At 48.6% G+C, this 19,292-nt stretch overlaps 1 protein-coding gene across 1 annotated transcript in view; it reads right to left on the bottom strand.

The window, feature by feature from the left end:
• The window catches only part of LOC308106576 (Golgi apparatus protein 1-like), a gene marked incomplete at its 5' end in the record, with an annotated part of 71,405 nt that overhangs the window by 40,696 nt on the left and 11,417 nt on the right, over nucleotides 1–19,292 (bottom strand). The window contains 6 exons of the mRNA XM_080458406.1: nucleotides 6,896–7,082; nucleotides 7,154–7,225; nucleotides 8,516–8,719; nucleotides 10,075–10,290; nucleotides 10,378–10,464; nucleotides 12,675–12,704. Of these exons, the coding sequence (XP_080314532.1) occupies nucleotides 6,896–7,082; nucleotides 7,154–7,225; nucleotides 8,516–8,719; nucleotides 10,075–10,290; nucleotides 10,378–10,464; nucleotides 12,675–12,704 (796 nt within the window). The remainder of the gene's footprint in view (nucleotides 1–6,895; nucleotides 7,083–7,153; nucleotides 7,226–8,515; nucleotides 8,720–10,074; nucleotides 10,291–10,377; nucleotides 10,465–12,674; nucleotides 12,705–19,292) is intronic.

Genomic DNA, 19,292 nt, shown 5'->3' with positions numbered 1-19,292 from the left:
CTGTCTTCTGGGTGCAGCAGTGAGCTGAGGTACCTTTTCATCTTTACTCATCCCGAGATCAAGTTTAACTTGGGACTCATTCAGTCCAAGAGACAATAACAAATGTTTTTTAATTGGTTAAAGGCTCTTTAACCCCTTTGCTTCCAGACTGACTGGAATTATTTAGATTGTTTTGCTGCTGAATTATCTGCCCCTTTTCCTACAATAACTGCCACCTTTACTACCTGGCACTTCTTCTACACGATCGCACTGATGTTACAAAACATCTGGTGTGTGATTGGATGGTGACGCTGCAGAAGTCTTTACTTCTTTGTCGTATACAGGATGACTAGTACGCTTTCTGGTGGCGGCTGAAATATTCAGATTTCATCAGGGATTCAGAAGTCTTGATTATGAAACGAACGAAAGGTGCTTTAAACATATTGTTTATCTTTATGGCTTCAATTATTCTGTCTCAACTTCTACCAGACGACAAACGTTTCAAGCTGTGGGATGGATGGATGGATGGATGGATGGATGGATGGATGGATGGATGGATGGATGGATGGATGGATGGATGGATGGATGGATGGATGGATGGATGAATGGATGCTTGGATGGATGGATGGATGCTTGGATGGATGGATGGATGGATGGATGGATGCTTGGATGGATGGATAGATGCTTGGATGGATGAATGGATGCTTGGATGGATGGATGGATGCTTGGATGGATGGATAGATGGATGGATGGATGGATGGATGGATGGATGGATGGATGCTTGGATGGATGCTTGGATGGATGGATGGATGGATGCTTGGATGGATGGATGGATGCTTGAATGGATGGATGGATGGATGCTTGGATGGATGGATGGATAGATGCTTGGATGGATGGATGGATGGATGGATGGATGGATGGATGGATGGATGGATGGATGGATGCTTGGATGGATGGATGGATGGATGCTTGGATGGATGGGTGGATGCTTGGATGGATGGATGGATGGATGGATGCTTGGATGGATGGATGGATGCTTGGATGGATGGATGGATGGATGGATGGATGGATGGATGCTTGGATGGATGGATGGATGGATGCTTGGATGGATGGGTGGATGCTTGGATGGATGGATGGATGGGTGGATGCTTGGATGGATGGATGGATGGATGGATGGATGGATGGATGGATGGATGGATGCTTGGATGGATGGATGGATGCTTGGATGGATGGATGGATGGATGCTTGGATGGATGGATGGATGGATGCTTGGATGGATGGATGGATGGATGGATGCTTGGATGGATGGATGGATGGATGCTTGGATGGATGGATGGATGGATGGATGCTGCAGGTGAGCAGGTGAGCTCAGAGCAGGTGAGCAGGTGAGCTCAGAGCAGGTGAGCAGGTGAGCTGCTTAACCCAACTACTGGACGAAAAGAACCGCACGGAAAGAACCGGATTCCTAAACCGAAAAGGTGATTGCCTTCCAGTTTCTCTGTTTTTGCTTTGTTTTAGCTGTTTTAGCTCCTATTAGCACCTGTTTAGCCATGGCTTCCCCCTCCTCTCCTCCTATTTTTTCCTGCTCCAAATGTCAGATGTTTAGCTACACCTCGACCTCAGTTACTGACTCAGGGACCTGTGAAAAGTGTAGCTTTATTGTAGCACTTGAGACGAGGCTGAGTCAGCTTGAGGAACGTCTCCTCTCTGTCGAGCTTAGGGCTAGCCCTGTAGCTAGTAAACAGCCGCCAGGTTTAGCTGGAGCGGAGCGTTCTAGCTTAGCAGCGCAGGTAGCTGCTAACTTTAACCCCCCCTCAGTGGCCCCCGAGCAGCCGGGGGAACAGGGCGGTTGGGTGACTGCCAGGGGTAAACGTAGCAGCAAGAAGTCTACCGGACACCCCCGCTACACCCCGCAGGCCTCCGTCAGTGTCTCCAATGTGTTTGCCCCACTCAGCAGCACGCTGGTTGAGAAGGACACGCTGGTTATTGGCTCCTCAATAGTGAGACACGTTAACCTAGGACAACCAGCGGCCACAGTTAGCTGCCTGCCTGGGGCCAGAGCAGGCGACATAGAGTCCCAGCTAAAGCTAATGACCAAGAGTAAACGGAGATTTAAACGGATTGTAATCCACTGCGGTGGAAACGACGTTCGCCTGAAGAAGTCTGAGGTCCTCAAAGCTAACGTAGAGTCAGTGTGCACATACCGCGGACCATTTCAGACGAAGTAGTTTTCTCTGGCCCCCTCCCAAACCTCATCAGGGACCAGATGTTTAGCCTCATCTTTTAACCGCTGGCTGTCAGGGTGGTGTCCCAATAACTCGGTAGGCTTCATTAATAACTGGAAGTCCTTCTGGGACAAGCCTGGTCTCATCAGGAGGGACGGCATCCATCCCACGTTGGATGGAGCGTACCTCTTATCTAGAAACAGAGTTAAAAGCTTAGCTCCTCCATCCTGACGTAGCAGAGTGGGGACCAGGCAACAGAGTGGCAGTCCTACACGCCTCTCTGAGTTTCCCTCTGGGCAGTCACCAACCATAGCTAACTTAGTTAAACATCCCATAGAGACTGTGTCTATCCCTCGGACCACCACAAGTATAAAACTATCTAAACCTAGGAAAATAACTTCTAATGACTACAAAAACTTCATCCGTATCAAGTGTGAAACTAGACAAAATCAAGACAAACAAATTAAATGTGGTTTCCTAAACATTAGATCTTTATCATCCAAAGCTCTTCTAGTCAATGATCTGATAACCGAACACAACATTGATCTCTTTGGATGAACAGAAACCTGCTACGTAAAGATGAGTATGTTAGTCTAAATGAAGCCTCCCCTCCAAGTCATATTAACACTCAAATAGCTCGTGAAAGTGGTCGAGGAGGGGGCGTGGCAGCCATCTAGAACTCTCAGTTACTAATTAACATGAACCCAAAACCCAACTTTAGTTCTTTTGAGAGTCTGAGCATGACCATGCCACACCCGTCAAATAAAATAGTAAATTCTGTAGAATTTGTAATCATTTATCGTCCTCCTGGACCTTATTCAACTTTTCTAACTGAATTCTCTGAATTTTTGTCAGATGTAGCCCTGACTAAAGATAAGGTTATCATGGTAGGAGACTTCAATGTTCATGTTGACCTAGAAAATGATAGTTTCAGTGCAGCTTTAGATCTACACTTGACTCTCTAGGTTTCTCTCAGGTAGTAGACGGGCCTACCCATAAACATCTCCACACCCTAGACCTTATTCTAACTTATGGTTTGAATATAGAGCATCTGACCATCTCTCCTCACAATGATTTCCTGTCAGATCACTTCTTAATAACCTTTGACTTTGTTCTAAATAGTTATAAACCTCCGGCTAAAGCCGTGTTAACCAGGTCTCTCTCTGATAACATAGTAACTAAATTCAAGGAAAGAATTCCCTCTGCTATAGAATCAGTAGTGGATCTTCCTGACCCGTATACTGTTGCTAGCTCAGACATTGAATACCTAACAAACAGTCTGACAGATATGCTAAAAACAACGCTAGACGACATAGCTCCTCAAAAAATGAAACTGAAAAAACAGGAAAAGTCCTCCCCATGGTTTAACTCATCAACCCGCCAGCTTAAACAACGCTCCCGTAGATTAGAAAGAACTTGGCGTTCAACAAAAACAGAGCTAGATTATATAGCCTGGAAGGATAGCTTCAAAACTTATAAGAAAGCTCTGAGTAGAAGTAGAACTAATTACTACTCATCCTTAATAGAGGAAAACAAAAAAGACCCTCGCTTTCTTTTCAGTACTGGAGCCAAACTGACCAAGAACCAAAATAGTGTTGAGCCCACCATTCCTATCAATATATGTAGTGAGGACTTCATGAAGTTCTTTCAAAATAAAATTACAACGCTTAGGGATAACATCCATCAAACCCTACCGTCCGTTAGCCCCATAACAGAGGAACTGGTTAAACCTAACAGTCATCTGGAATGCTTTCAGCAAATACAACTAGTCCAACTAAATTCCCTTATTTCTTCTGCTAAACCAACTACTAGCCTGTTGGACCCAATTCCTACTAGAATTCTGAAAGAGGCACTGCCACTAATTAATAATTCTATACTCGCAATTATTAACCAGTCTCTATCAATAGGCTATGTGCCCCAATCCTTTAAACTAGCAGTTATTAAACCTCTCATTAAGAAGCCAAACTTAGACACAAGCCTTCTCTCAAACTACAGGCCCATCTCCAACCTTCCTTTCCTGTCAAAGGTTCTGGAGAAAGTAGTGGCTAAACAACTCCAGGATTATCTGCAGGAGAATAATCTGTTAGAGGACCTTCAGTCCAGCTTCAGAATGAACCACAGTACAGAGACTGCTCTGCTAAAAGTTACTAATGACCTTCTAACGGCCTCAGATAGAGGTCTTCTATCGGTTTTAGTTCTTCTGGACCTTAGTGCCGCATTTGATACTGTCGATCATAATATACTTTTAAGGAGATTAGAAGATGCCGTCGGCATTAAAAACTTAGCCTTAAACTGGTTTAAATCATATTTATCTGACCGCTTTCAATTTGTTCATGTAAATAACAAATCTTCAATACATGAACGGGTCCTGTGTGGAGTACCACAAGGCTCCGTCCTCGGACCCATATTGTTTAATCTCTAGATGTTACCACTCGGAAATATTATTAGGAAACACAACATTAACTTTCATTGTTATGCAGATGATACTCAGCTCTATTTATCAGTTAAAGCCAATCAGGCCGACCAACTTGTTAAACTAGAGTCCTGCCTCAGGGACGTTAAGTCCTGGATGTCTATCAACTTCTTAATGCTCAACACATCCAAGACTGAGGTTCTAATCCTAGGTCCTAAAAAGCTCAGGGATAACTTTTCAGACAGTCTGATTACCTTAGATAATATTACCTTAACCTCTAACAGTGATATTAGGAACCTGGGTGTTATTTCTGATCAGGATCTGTCCTTTATGTCCCATGTTAAACATGTCTCCAGGACAGCCTTCTTCCATCTAAGGAATATTGCAAAAATGAGAAACTTCTTGTCCTTCAAAGATGCAGAAAAAATTATTCATGCCTTTGTGACTTGAAGATGAGATTATTGTAACTCCCTAATGTCAGGATGTCCAAACTCCTCTGTTAGGATCTTCCAGCTAGAGCAGAACGCTGCTGCACGTTTACTAACCAGAACTGGAAGAAGAGAGCACATCTCCCCAGTCTTAGCATCCTTACACTGGCTTCCAATTAAATCTAGAATAGAATTCAAGATCCTTCTGATCACATCTAAAACTCTTCATCACCAGGCTCCGTCCTATATCGAGAAACTTCTAGAAGTTTATCACCCTCCACGAGCCCTTGGCTCTGAGGATGCAGGACTGTTGGTAATCCCTAAAGTCCATAAAAGTAAAAGAGGAGGCAGGAGTTTCAGCCATATGGCTCCTTTACTCTGGAATCAACTACCAGCCTCGGTCCGAAGGGCCGACACCATTAGTTTATTTAAGAGGAGACTAAAAACATTCCTATTTGATAAAGCTTATCCTTAGGAATAAAATAGGAATAAAATAGGAGCACTAAGTTGAGCTGCTATAGGCCTAGACTGCTGAGGGGGTTTTTTCTCTCCCGTTAAAGGGAGGAACTCTACATTTGGAGGTTCTGTTTCTTGTCTTTCTTTCTTTCTCTCTGTGTAACAACATTACTGGAGCCACCAGATCCTGACAGGAGGGGAGCAGGATCCAGGGGATCAGACCCAAGACTCACAGAGTGGAGTTACGACGGTCCTACTACCCGACCCCCCCACAGCACCGGGACCCCCCCACAGCACCGGGACCCCCCCACAGCACCGGGACCCCCCCACAGCACCAGGACCCCCCCACAGCACCGGGACCCCCCCACAGCACCGGGACCCCACCGCAACGGCACGGCCCTTAAACTCCAGACTGAGATTGGCTCATCATCAGACCAACGCTCATCATAGACTTTTCTTAGTATTTGTACTTATCTGGCCTGTCTGCCACTCTCTCTCTCCCTCTTCTTTTCCTCTCTCTCCCTGTCCTATCCCATGTACTTCTCCCCCCAACCGGTCAAGGCGGATGGCCGTCCTTCCAGAGTCTAGGGTCCGCCCCACGGTTTCTTCCTGAAGAGGGAGTTCTTGAACTTCTCTCCATGCGAGGGAGTTTTTCCTGGCCACTGTTGCTTGTTACACCTGCTTGCTTTGGAAGGGTTTAGTTGGGTCCTGTTGTTCTCTATCATTGTAAGAGCGCTTTGAGATGTTTGTTGATGTGATTTAGCGCTTTACAAATAAAATTGAATTGAATTGAAATGCTTGGATGGATGGATGGATGGATGGATGGTTGGATGATGGGCTATTCCATTAAATGTTTGCAGGTTTTAACTATCTTCACCTTCTGCTGTTTGCACTGTTTTTCTTATGACAGCTGCTATTTTTAATTCCGTGGCGCCTCTGAGAGAACAGTGAGAATAAAAGGGATTCTGATTCTGATGGATGGATACTTTATTAATCCTGAGGGAAATTCAACTGGCACTAATGTTCAACTGAATATTTGTAATTGATTTATTTTGAAAGACTGTTTTTTCCTTGGACTGTAACTGATTCAGTGTTTTGATGCTTGTTTGAGTGTAATTCTGTGCTGCTGCGGCCAAAAGATCCTGCAATGGTTAAATAAAGGTCAAATAAAAATCTGGATTATTTCCACTTCAATGTCCCATTTTGACCTCAAGCTGTTTGACAAAAGGTCCCAGTGCGCTGACGTTAGACCAGCTGGAGTCCTTCAGGCCATATTCTGCTGTACAGTAACTAATGAGGAGATCAGCTGAAGGTGCCAGGTGGAGGAAGGCGCTCTACATGAGATGTTGGAGGTTCTCTGACAGTGGCAGTAGGACTGGTGATAGTGAGCTCACCGCGGTGCACGGCGGCCTCCAGGCACAGCAGCAGGTAGGAGAGTCGGGCCTCGCGGGCTCGAGGCAGGTTGGTGTCCAGGCTGCAGTGCTGCTTCCTCAGATCCGCCTTGCAGGCTTTGGCCAGGGAGTAGCTGACTCTGTAGTCCTGGGAGATCAGCTTCTGACGGGTGGTCAGAGCATCGCGGCACTTCAGAGCAGAAGAGAGGAAACGGTGGGTTTCAAAGTAAAGCTGAGAGGGGGATAATCACAGGGCTTTACCTTTTCTGACATGGCTTCTTCAAACTTGTGATTAAACAGACATTTGTAGACTTTTCCTTCCCCTGCCTGAGTCTGTGGAGAAGAGGAATAATACGTCATGACACAAGGCAATCATTCTAATTAATACAGATTCGATTCCCCTGTGATCATCGTCAGAGACAGTTCTGGCGAAAAGTGGAAGTAAAGAGTCAAATTTGTATGAAATGAATTGAAACAAAGAATTCATTCAAGATGTTTGTGATTAATTCAACGTAGAAATATCCAATCATCTGCCTCTGGCCTTGAGCCCATGAATACTGTAAAGATATGAAGGGAATAGTGGATAAGAGCAGCACTTTGCTGGAGGTGGAACTGGTTGGTGTGGCTGTCACGTTCACTGTAAAGTCACAGACTTCTGGTTCTCATCGTCTTCGTCCATCTGAGGAGAAGAACAGATCAAATGATCCTCCAAGTCTCTTCTTAGACATTACAGGATGAGCTTTTTATATTTGTGTTGATGGAACAATGAAATGCATCTCTCCAGTTAGCATTAGTGTTTATTGTCCAATTGGAGTCTTTTCACAGATTCCACACTGGTCCAGGAAGGACATCTCAATGCCCCAGAAGCTCCAGAAGCTCCAGAAGCTCCAGAAGCTCCAGAAGCTCCAGAAGCCCCAGAAGCTCCAGAAGCCCCAGAAGCTCCAGAAGCCCCAGAAGCCCCAGAAGCCCCAGAAGCTCCAGAAGCCCCAGAAGCTCCAGAAGCCCCAGAAGCCCCAGAAGCTCCAGAAGCCCCAGAAGCTCCAGAAGCTCCAGAAGCCCCAGAAGCTCCAGAAGCTCCAGAAGCCCCAGAAGCTCCAGAAGCCCCAGAAGCTCCAGAAGCTCCAGAAGCCCCAGAAGCTCCAGAAGCTCCAGAAGCTCCAGAAGCTCCACAAGCTCCAGAAGCTCCAGAAGCCCCAGAAGCTCCAGAAGCCCCAGAAGCCCCAGAAGCCCCAGAAGCCCCAGAAGCTCCAGAAGCTCCAGAAGCTCCAGAAGCACTTGTGATTCCAGCTAATCGGATATTCGTAACATCGCATCTCAAACGTCATCAAATCTGCGACAGTCTAGAGCAGGGGTGTCCAAGCTCGGTCCTGGAGGGCTGGCGTCCTGCAGGTTTAGCTCCTCCCAGTTCCAACACACCTGATCGCAATGAGGGGCTCCTTATTGGGCTTTTTCACAGCCTTGGTGATGACATCATCATTAGATTCAGGTACGCTGCAGCAGGAGGAACTAAAACATGCGGGAGGACCGAGGTTGGACACACTGGTCTAGATTATTTTGTGGCATCGTGAACATAAATGAGAAGCACAGAGGCGATCTGACAGGACGGCAGAGACGTCCTCTCACATTCTGGCAGAATCTCTCCCGGTCATCTCTGCAGGAGAAGTAAAGGTGGCGGTCGAGGTGGAAGTCGTCCGACGACAGCTCCGCCACCCGCAGGATGGCTTTCTGACACTCCTCCTTGATTGGTCGGACGTGATCCTGCTGCTCCACCTCCTTCACCAACGCCTTCTCCAGGCAAGCGATCACTTCGCCCTGCGTGTGCACGTCCTGACGAGACAAGGATGACCATCAGAGCAGAGTACCAGCCGGTAGTGAATCACTCTGCTGAACACTTATTATCACAGCTTGTTTCAGGGAGGGAGGAGCTTAAAATCAGAACAATCAAAACTTTGAGAGGCTTCGTTTGTGAAGGTGAAGCTTGAAAAAAGCACAGAACTATCATGAAGCTGCACAACAAAGCAGTAGATTGATCAGTCGTACAACTCCATCCCCACCTCAGTGGAACCTGAGCTGCCTGTGGAGGACCTTCTGCCTCCACCAACAAGTCCTTACACAAGTAAAACCACTTCTTTTGCATGGATCAAACAATAATGGATGATGTGCTAATCAGTGAGATATCGAGGTGTTGGTGGTTGTTTTGTTTTTTGAATTTCTAAACTTAACTGCTTCTTCCTTCTAAAAGAGAGTACGATAAATATTCAGATTATTTACAACTTTCTTCAGGTTAACTTGATTAAGTCTCACATTACATTTATTCAAAAGACTAAAAATATAATTGAACAACAATGTTTTTTGTTGTTCAGAGTAGCAGGTATGTGCAGATCTTTAGCTCCTCTGTATTGGCTCTCTGAAGCTTTCTGAAACTTATACGTACAACAAACTTTACTTTATTAGCAGGCCTGGCTTATTTTCTAAAAGACTGTTCTGGTTAAAATACTTAAATATGCCAAAAATTCAAAAATTGTTAATTTAAAAAAATTATAAAATTGTTAAAAAGGAACATTGGCTCGAAAAATAAAAGCAGGATTGGCTAAAAACAAAAAGAGGAGCCAAAATGAACGAATGGAGCAAAAACAGGTCAAAATGGTTGAAACAACCAAACTAGTTTTAAAAGCTCATTTAAAAGACTAAAATGGCTACAAAAGATAAAACGACTAAATTGATTCTGAATCACGGTCATGAAACTTCATGAATGTATGTTTAGCAAAGATCCATGAAGGAGCTGATCAGTTGTGTCCTGATGATTAAAGGTTTATCTGCTGGAGAGAACAAGACGGGTCTTCTGGTGGGAAAGCGGCCCAGCCCTGCTTCAGGCCTTTTCGGAATGCACATTTTCTGTCTTTAAGTTTCATCTTTCCGACGACTTTTCACTATTGTACGACTTCAAGACAGTGAGAAGAAATAAGAAAATAAAATGGACATTTAACATCTTTTTTAAAAAAGAAAAAATGGAAATAATGAAGGAATGAAAGTGATTCCGTGAAATAATGTTCTGTAATGAGTGAAACACAGGGCAAATAAAATAAGGCTATTCTTCATTCTGCAGCTTTTTATTACAATTTGATCAAACATATGACTTTAGAGAATCAAAGTGCTTCAGGCGTGAGCAGGAATCCTCTCACCTTGTGTCCGATGCTGATGCTGCCGCAGCGCAGGGTGTTGATGTCCTCTTTGCACTTGTCCATGAAGCCACAGATCAGCCGGTAGTCGCTGAAGATGATGCTGGTCATCTTGGTGATGTACTGGCTGCACTGGAACTCGCTGATGTTGACACGGTGGTCCACCAGGCAGGACACCAGGTAGCCCCGCCCCCGCTCCTCCTCGTTACACTCCTTGATCTGCAGGGCGGGAAACGTCAGGCGGGTCGGACTGAAGTTCAGGACAAGACGGACAGAGGGACGAACGTGGCTGCAGGCTGGACTCACCTCGGCGATGGTGCTCTTGCACACTTCCGTCGCCACGGATTCAAACTTTGGATCTGTGGTCAGATTGAGTTTGTAGTTCCACAGAAGCTTTTATAGAAAGGAGGACGGTAAAGTTCCATGAATGTACAGAGCAGAGAAACATCCAGCTCAGTGACATGAATCTTAGGACTCGATTGAGAAACACAAAACAAAGCTTGGAGCAGAAGTCATTTAGAAGATATTAAACTAAACAGAAAGGTTTCAGTGTGAGGAGGACATATCAGAAAATACTAGTAACACAGTAGAATCATAAAGTGTGCTTTTATTTATTCACTCCCTAGTTTAGAAAATACATTTTTACTTTAAACTCTCTATTAAATGAAATATGTTGTTATTATTGATTCCAAATCTATTTCACATTACTAATGATTCTAGTTGGTAATGGGGACTTGGGGTAAGGATAAAATACATTAATGAATGATCAGTAGCACTTCTCAGTAAGTTTGGGTGAATTAATAACTTTTAAGAAACATTTAATACAGTTAACCTAGTTTAGAGGAGGTATGAGGTATAATCCCGGGATTACGCACTGAAGTGACTCACAGCAAATCTAAAACTAACAGGAAGTCATTTCACTCAATCCAGTCGCCTCCTTTCGTCTTCAGCTTCGGTTGTCTGCCTTTCTTTGTGTTTACTGTTCTGCTGGAGCAGAAGCTGCAGAAGCAGCAGAAGCAGCAGAAGCAGTGGAAGCAGTAGAAGCAGTAGAAGCAGTAGAAGCAGTAGAAGCAGCAGAAGCAGTGGAAGCAGTAGAAGCAGTAGAAGCAGCAGAAGCAGCAGAAGCAGCAGAAGCAGCAGAAGCAGTGGAAGCAGCAGAAGCTGCAGAAGCAGTGGAAGCAGCAGAAGCAGTGGAAGCAGTAGAAGCAGTAGAAGCTGCAGAAGCAGTAGAAGCAGCAGAAGCTGTAGAAGCAGTGGAAGCAGCAGAAGCAGCAGAAGCAGTAGAAGCTGCAGAAGCAGTAGAAGCAGCAGAAGCAGTGGAAGCAGCAGAAGCAGCAGAAGCAGTAGAAGCTGCAGAAGCAGTGGAAGCAGCAGAAGCAGCAGAAGCAGTAGAAGCTGCAGAAGCAGTGGAAGCAGCAGAAGCAGCAGAAGCAGTAGAAGCTGCAGAAGCAGTGGAAGCAGCAGAAGCAGCAGAAGCAGTAGAAGCTGCAGAAGCAGTGGAAGCAGCAGAAGCAGTAGAAGCAGTAGAAGCAGCGGAAGCAGCAGAAGCAGTAGAAGCAGTAGAAGCAGTAGAAGCAGTAGAAGCAGTGGAAGCTGTAGAAGCAGTAGAAGCAGCGGAAGCAGTGGAAGCAGTAGAAGCAGTAGAAGCAGTAGAAGCAGTAGAAGCAGTGGAAGCAGTAGAAGCAGTAGAAGCAGCGGAAGCAGTGGAAGCAGTAGAAGCAGTAGAAGCAGTAGAAGCAGTGGAAGCTGTAGAAGCAGTAGAAGCAGCAGAAGCAGTAGAAGCAGCAGAAGCAGCAGAAGCAGCAGAAGCAGTAGAAGCTGCAGAAGCAGTGGAAGCAGCAGAAGCAGTAGAAGCAGTAGAAGCAGTAGAAGCAGCAGAAGCAGCAGAAGCAGTAGAAGCAGCAGAAGCAGTAGAAGCAGTAGCAGCAGAAGCAGTAGAAGCAGTAGCAGCAGAAGCAGTAGAAGCAGTAGAAGCAGTAGCAGTAGAAGCAGTAGAAGCAGTGGAAGCAGTAGAAGCAGTAGAAGCAGAAGCAGTAGAAGCAGTAGAAGCAGAAGCAGTAGAAGCAGTAGAAGCAGCAGAAGCAGCAGCAGCAGAAGCAGCAGCAGTAGAAGCAGTAGAAGCAGCAGAAGCAGAAGCAGCAGCAGCAGAAGCAGCAGAAGCAGCAGAAGCAGCAGAAGCAGTAGAAGCAGCAGCAGCAGCAGAAGCAGTAGAAGCAGTAGAAGCAGTAGAAGCAGAAGCAGTAGAAGCAGCAGAAGCAGCAGAAGCAGTAGAAGCAGCAGAGGCAGTAGAAGCAGAAGCAGTAGAAGCAGCAGAAGCAGTAGAAGCAGCAGCAGTAGAAGCAGCAGAAGCAGTAGAGGTGCTGAGAGCAGAGCCACCAGTGTGTGCAGGCCTGACATGTTGCTTGCAGAGCTGCAGTGAAGACGGGCTGACTGCTCTATCAGCCTCGTTTCATCAACGACCGACTCTTAAAGTTCAACATCCAGACGCTCTGGACCTCGACGGCTACAAGACCACCGACAGACTGGAGACTCGGTGTGTGTGTGTGTGTGTGTGTGTGTGTGTGTGTGTGTGTGTGTGTTTGTTTGTTAATTGAGATACTCACATGATTACAGTCAGGAGCCAGATCACTTTCCTGTAGACAGAGGGGGGGGGGGGGGGGGGGGGGTGTCATTGAGGGACAGAAAGAGGAGGTAGTCATCAATAAAGAGAGAAAGTGTGATATCAGATTTAACCATCTCGACAGCAGAAAAACGTAGATTATTTATTTGTTGTAAAAAGATTTCTTTCTGAAAACTGTTCATTTCTAACAGCATTAAGAGGAAGATGCATTTGTGGGATGAGCAGCAGAGCTGAATTTGTGGGCAGTACTCATTTACAATCTGCCAAAAGAAAAACTCTTCAGCCAAACCAAGAGAAACCCCCAGTCTGGGATCCACCGCCATGACGGCGTCTTCACCCCCAGAGGAGGAACCCGTCCTGGTTCCTGGACAAACAATCAGGTTGTGACTCCATCACAGTCTGAACCAAACTTCACTCTGAAGAGTTCCATCGAGCTTCATGTCTGCCAGCAGAGTCCCCCCCCCCCACCTGCATCACAACCACCATCCCAGCCTCCAATACTGCCAGGAAACTCTTATACTCCAGCTTCAGAGCGGCGCAGAGCGGCGCAGAGCAGAGCGGCGCAGAGCAGAGCGGCGCAGAGCAGCACAACGCCCCGGCTCTCCTCACGGCTGCACTTCATCAGACGGAGCAGCAGGAGCCTGTAAACTGGCCAACCGGCCTCCTCTTCCAGCCTCCATCAGTCCCACTGCACGCTGCCCAGGAGCGACTGCAGTGAGGACAGAGTCGCTCAGCAGGACGAGGAGGAGTTCAGTAAAGGAGAGCAGCTCTGTTTTTAAATACAGAGCAGATTAATGGAGAAGACTGAGATAATGTGTGATGGGACGAGTGCAAAGTCCAAAGGCCACCATCAGTCTCTGCAGGAGGGAGGCAGTAACAGGCTCTGTAGCCTCCATCAGTCTCTGCAGGAGGGTGGCAGTAACAGGCTCTGTAGCCACCATCAGTCTCTGCAGGAGGGAGGCAGTAACAGGCTCTGTAGCCACCATCAGTCTCTGCAGGAGGGTGGCAGTAACAGGCTCTGTAGCCTCCATCAGTCTCTGCAGGAGGGAGGCAGTAACAGGCTCTGTAGCCACCATCAGTCTCTGCAGGAGGGAGGCAGTAACAGGCTCTGTAGCCTCCATCAGTCTCTGCAAGAGGGAGGGGGAGATGAGCAGTAACAGGTTCTGTAGCCTCCATCAGTCTCTGCAGGAGGGAGGAGATGAGCAGTAACAGGCTCTGTAGCCTCCATCAGTCTCTGCAGGAGGGAGGCAGTAACAGGCTCAATAGCCTCCATCAGTCTCTGCAGGAGGGAGGAGATGAGCAGTAACAGGCTCAGTAGCCTCCATCAGTCTCTGCAGGAGGGAGGAGATGAGCAGTAACAGGCTCAGTAGCCTCCATCAGTCTCTGCAGGAGGGAGGCAGTAACAGGCTCAGTAGCCTCCATCAGTCTCTGCAGGAGGGAGGCAGTAACAGGTTCTGTAGCCTCCATCAGTCTCTGCAGGAGGGAGGAGATGAGCAGTAACAGGCTCAGTAGCCTCCATCAGTCTCTGCAGGAGGGAGGAGATGAGCAGTAACAGGCTCAGTAGCCTCCATCAGTCTCTGCAGGAGGGAGGAGATGAGCAGTAACAGGCTCAGTAGCCACCATCAGTCTCTGCAGGAGGGAGGCAGTAACAGGCTCTGTAGCCACCATCAGTCTCTGCAGGAGGGAGGCAGTAACAGGCTCTGTAGCCTCCATCAGTCTCTGCAGGAGGGAGGCAGTAACAGGCTCTGTAGCCACCATCAGTCTCTGCAGGAGGGAGGCAGTAACAGGCTCTGTAGCCTCCATCAGTCTCTGCAGGAGGGAGGCAGTAACAGGCTCTGTAGCCTCCATCAGTCTCTGCAGGAGGGTGGCAGTAACAGGCTCTGTAGCCTCCATCAGTCTCTGCAGGAGGGAGGCAGTAACAGGCTCTGTAGCCGCCATCAGTCTCTGCAGGAGGGAGGCAGTAACAGGCTCTGTAGCCACCATCAGTCTCTGCAGGAGGGAGGCAGTAACAGGCTCTGTAGCCTCCATCAGTCTCTGCAGGAGGGAGGCAGTAACAGGCTCTGTAGCCTCCATCAGTCTCTGCAGGAGGGTGGCAGTAACAGGCTCTGTAGCCTCCATCAGTCTCTGCAGGAGGGAGGCAGTAACAGGCTCTGTAGCCTCCATCAGTCTCTGCAGGAGGGAGGCAGTAACAGGCTCTGTAGCCGCCATCAGTCTCTGCAGGAGGGAGGCAGTAACAGGCTCTGTAGCCGCCATCAGTCTCTGCAAGAGGGAGGGGGAGATGAGCAGTAACAGGTTCTGTAGCCTCCATCAGTCTCTGCAGGAGGGAGGAGATGAGCAGTAACAGGCTCTGTAGCCTCCATCAGTCTCTGCAGGAGGGAGGCAGTAACAGGCTCAATAGCCTCCATCAGTCTCTGCAGGAGGGAGGAGATGAGCAGTAACAGGCTCAGTAGCCTCCATCAGTCTCTGCAGGAGGGAGGAGATGAGCAGTAACAGGCTCAGTAGCCTCCATCAGTCTCTGCAGGAGGGAGGCAGTAACAGGCTCAGTAGCCTCCATCAGTCTCTGCAGGAGGGAGGCAGTAACAGGTTCTGTAGCCTCCATCAGTCTCTGCAGGAGGGAGGAGATGAGCAGTAACAGGCTCAGTAGCCTCCATCAGTCTCTGCAGGAGGGAGGAGATGAGCAGTAACAGGCTCAGTAGCCTCCATCAGTCTCTGCAGGAGGGAGGAGATGAGCAGTAACAGGCTCAGTAGCCTCCATCAGTCTCTGCAGGAGGGAGGAGATGAGCAGTAACAGGCTCTGTAGCCTCCATCAGTCTCTGCAGGAGGGAGGCAGTAACAGGCTTCAGGACACAGTGGATCAGAACACTGGTGTGGTGGAAACGGACCCCCCAGAAGTGAAGAAGGTTTTGCAGACACACTGGAATTCATAAAAGAAACACAAGAATTATATTCATGAAATGTATGAAAGCAAAGTGGGATTAAATGTCTCCAGCTGGACAGGAACAAGGAGCGACTATCTGCTGACGTCCCCCAGAAAGTGAAGAGAGATGATTTCAGGGAAAAGAGACGTGGAAATAACTCAGCTCACATTTCCTAAGATTCCTATTAATAAACACCTGGAAGTCCTCCTGTTCTCCTGTTCTCCTGTTCTCCTCCTCCTCCTCCTGTTCTCCTGTTCTCCTCCTCCTGTTCTCCTGTTCTCCTGTTCTCCTCCTCCTCCTCCTGTTCTCCTGTTCTCCTACTCCTCCTCCTGTTCTCCTGTTCTCCTACTCCTCCTCCTGTTCTCCTGTTCTCCTCCTCCTCCTGTTCTCTTCCTCCTCCTCCTGTTCTCCTCCTCCTCCTCCTCCTGTTCTCCTCCTGTTCTCCTGTTCTCCTCCTCCTCCTCCTGTTCTCCTGTTCTCCTACTCCTCCTCCTGTTCTCCTGTTCTCCTCCTCCTCCTCCTGTTCTCCTGTTCTCCTACTCCTCCTCCTGTTCTCCTGTTCTCCTCCTCCTCCTGTTCTCCTCCTCCTCCTGTTCTCCTCCTCCTGTTCTCCTCCTCCTCCTGTTCTCCTCCTGTTCTCCTGTTCTCCTCCTGTTCTCCTGTTCTCCTCCTCCTCCTCCTGTTCTCCTGTTCTCCTCCTCCTCCTCCTGTTCTCCTGTTCTCCTCCTCCTCCTCCTGTTCTCCTGTTCTCCTCCTCCTCCTCCTGTTCTAATGTTCTCCTCCTCCTCCTCCTGTTCTCCTGTTCTCCTCCTCCTCCTCCTGTTCTCCTGTTCTCCTCCTCCTCCTCCTGTTCTAATGTTCTCCTCCTCCTCCTCCTGTTCTCCTGTTCTCCTCCTCCTGTTCACCTGTTCTCCTGTTCTCCTCCTCCTCCTCCTGTTCTCCTCCTCCTCCTCCTGTTCTAATGTTCTCCTCCTCCTCCTCCTGTTCTCCTCCTGTCCTCCTGTTCTCCTGTTCTCCTCCTCCTCCTCCTGTTCTCCTGTTCTCCTCCTCCTCCTCCTGTTCTCCTCCTCCTCCTCCTGTTCTAATGTTCTCCTCCTCCTCCTCCTGTTCTCCTGTTCTCCTCCTCCTGTTCTCCTGTTCTCCTGTTCTCCTGTTCTCCTGTTCTCCTCCTCCTCCTCCTGTTCTCCTGTTCTCCTCCTGTTCTCCTCCTCCTCCTCCTGTTCTCCTGTTCTCCTCCTCCTCCTGTTCTCCTCCTCCTGTTCTCCTCCTCCTCCTGTTCTCCTCCTCCTCCTGTTCTCCTCCTCCTCCTCCTCCTCCTCCTCCTCCTCCTGTTCTCCTCCTCCTCCTGGTCTGGTCGCTCCAGAAACCTTCAGTATTCTAAGGTTCTAGCTCCTCCTTGATTTTCCTCATTTGAATATTGGATCATAGGAGCTACATTCAGAATCTGCTGTGTCTGGGTGAGCTGGACTGGCTCCGCCCACACGTACCCATCTTGGGAAGAGGATGAAGTACTTCCTCTCGTGGTGCCATGTGCCAGAGCAGAGCCGCCTAATTGTGGGAGGAGTCAAAGGGAGGGCCTACCTTGATTGGGATTGGCTAAACCCCCGATGACACTATATAGGGTTTGATTTCTGATTGGCTGCTTGGAGCAACACACTTTTTAAAACCTGGAACAAGCCAGGGACAGAGAGGACAGACTGTCTTCACTTCTGGGACGTCAGTCCAGGTATGGGGACGAGTAGTACTGCTGGAGAACCTCTAGGAAGTAGGGTTCCCCCTTGATGGGACTACGGGAGCCTCCTCAGCTCATACTCACAGAGGGACGTTGGGTTGGCAGCGTGTGGAGTTCCAGGAAAACCTTTAGGAAGTCATTTCTACATCATAAAACTCCTTTAATATTTGTCAATTAACCGAAATGCACTGAGACTGATAATGTTAGCAAAGCCGTAGTCCAGCAGGGCGGCGCTCTGCAGCCAGACCTCAGTGTTTTCAGCCTCCAGCTCTGGGAGGAGAACAGCTCTGACATCAGAACAATGAGCAGCAGCTCCTCCAGGCTGTCAGCAGGAGATTCACACCTCCGTGAAGCTGCGTCCTACTCCACACTAAACTCTCTGAAAATAGTCCCAATGGTTGGAGCTGCGTTAGAGCTGGAAACATTGTGTTGCTGCTGCCTTGCTCAAGAGTTTCCCCAGGGATTAATAAAGTCATTCTGAGGTTCTAAAGATAGAACTAGTTTATTATGAGATGATGACGTCACGCAGACCCCCACATTGTCCACATGGAACTAAAATACTTTGTACTGCTTCTTTTCTGACCTGATACTAACCTCAAGTTGTCTTTAGAGAGAGTACATGTATACATTAGTACATTTCATACTTTACTGTAGAGAGGAGTTTATTACAGCCTCATATAAAATCAATAATAATAATAATAATAATAATAATAATAATAATAATAATATAAAAGCAAACAGCTCTGCTATCAGGATAATATCGGTATCGGCAGAAATCCACATTCAGGTATCGGGATCGGATTGGAAGTGAAAATATATGGATCATACATACGTACTTATAAGCTGACTGCGTTGTTAGTGCCATTTAATTAGTTGCGATCAGGAGTGTGTTTTACGAGAAATGACTATGAACTCATCTGAATCCATCATCTTCCAAAAGTTATTTAATTCTAAAATATGTTGCCTCCCTTTGCTCACAGTCGGAGTTGAATCCAGCGGTATAAAGACGGTTCTAGGTAATGACAAGAGCCTCCAGAAAAACCTCACCTGGCTTTCTTGCTGGTTATAATATCAGAAGTGGAAAAAGCCAGAGGGTTCTGTCACTTCAGCATAAACACAGCAAGCAGCCAGTCACACAAACAATTAACGTGTTTCAGGCGACAGCAAAACCTCCGACTGCCTCCAACAGCTGACGAGTGAAGACGAAGCTGGGGAGGGAATGGGGTGTAAGCAGAGGCCCTGTGGGCCGGAATCCCCGTCCAGGTGAACAAGCAGCAGCCAATCAGGGCCGTTCTGAACACCAACGTCTCACTATACAGAGAAAAGAGGAGAAGTGCATTGGCAGGAATCAGACTGCACACTCCACTCGATGCCGGCCATCCAGCCAGAGGCTGTCAATGTCAGGCGGACTCTGGCACCGCAACGTCCAGGGCGAGCGCGTCAGGCCGAGCGCGTCCAGGGCGAGCGCGTCAGGCCGAGCGCGTCAGGGCCGAGCGCGTCAGGGCGAGCGCGTCAAGGGCGAGCGCGTCAAGGGCGAGCGCGTCAAGGGCGAGCGCGTCAGGGCGAGCGCGTCAGGGCGAGCGCGTCCAGGCCGAGCGCGTCAGGGCGAGCGCGTCAGGGCGAGCGCGTCAGGGCGAGCGCGTCCAGGCCGAGCGCGTCAGGGCGAGCGCGTCAGGGCGAGCGCGTCAGGGCGAGCTCGTCCAGGCCGAGCGCGTCAGGGCGAGCGCGTCCAGGCCGAGCGCGTCAGGGCGAGCGCGTCAGGGCGAGCGCGTCAGGGCGAGCGCGTCCAGGCCGAGCGCGTCAGGGCGAGCGCGTCCAGGGCGAGCGCGTCAGGGCGAGCGCGTCCAGGGCGAGCGCGTCCAGGCCGAGCGCGTCCAGGGCGAGCGCGTCCAGGGCGAGCGCGTCAGGGCGAGCGCGTCCAGGGCGAGCGCGTCCAGGGCGAGCGCGTCAG

This window comes from Lipophrys pholis (genome assembly GCF_963383615.2).
Source record: "Lipophrys pholis genome assembly, chromosome: 2".
NCBI classification, from domain to species: domain Eukaryota; kingdom Metazoa; phylum Chordata; class Actinopteri; order Blenniiformes; family Blenniidae; genus Lipophrys; species Lipophrys pholis.
Note: the sequence above shows the minus strand (reverse complement) of the source record. Positions and strands in the feature narration are given on the sequence as shown.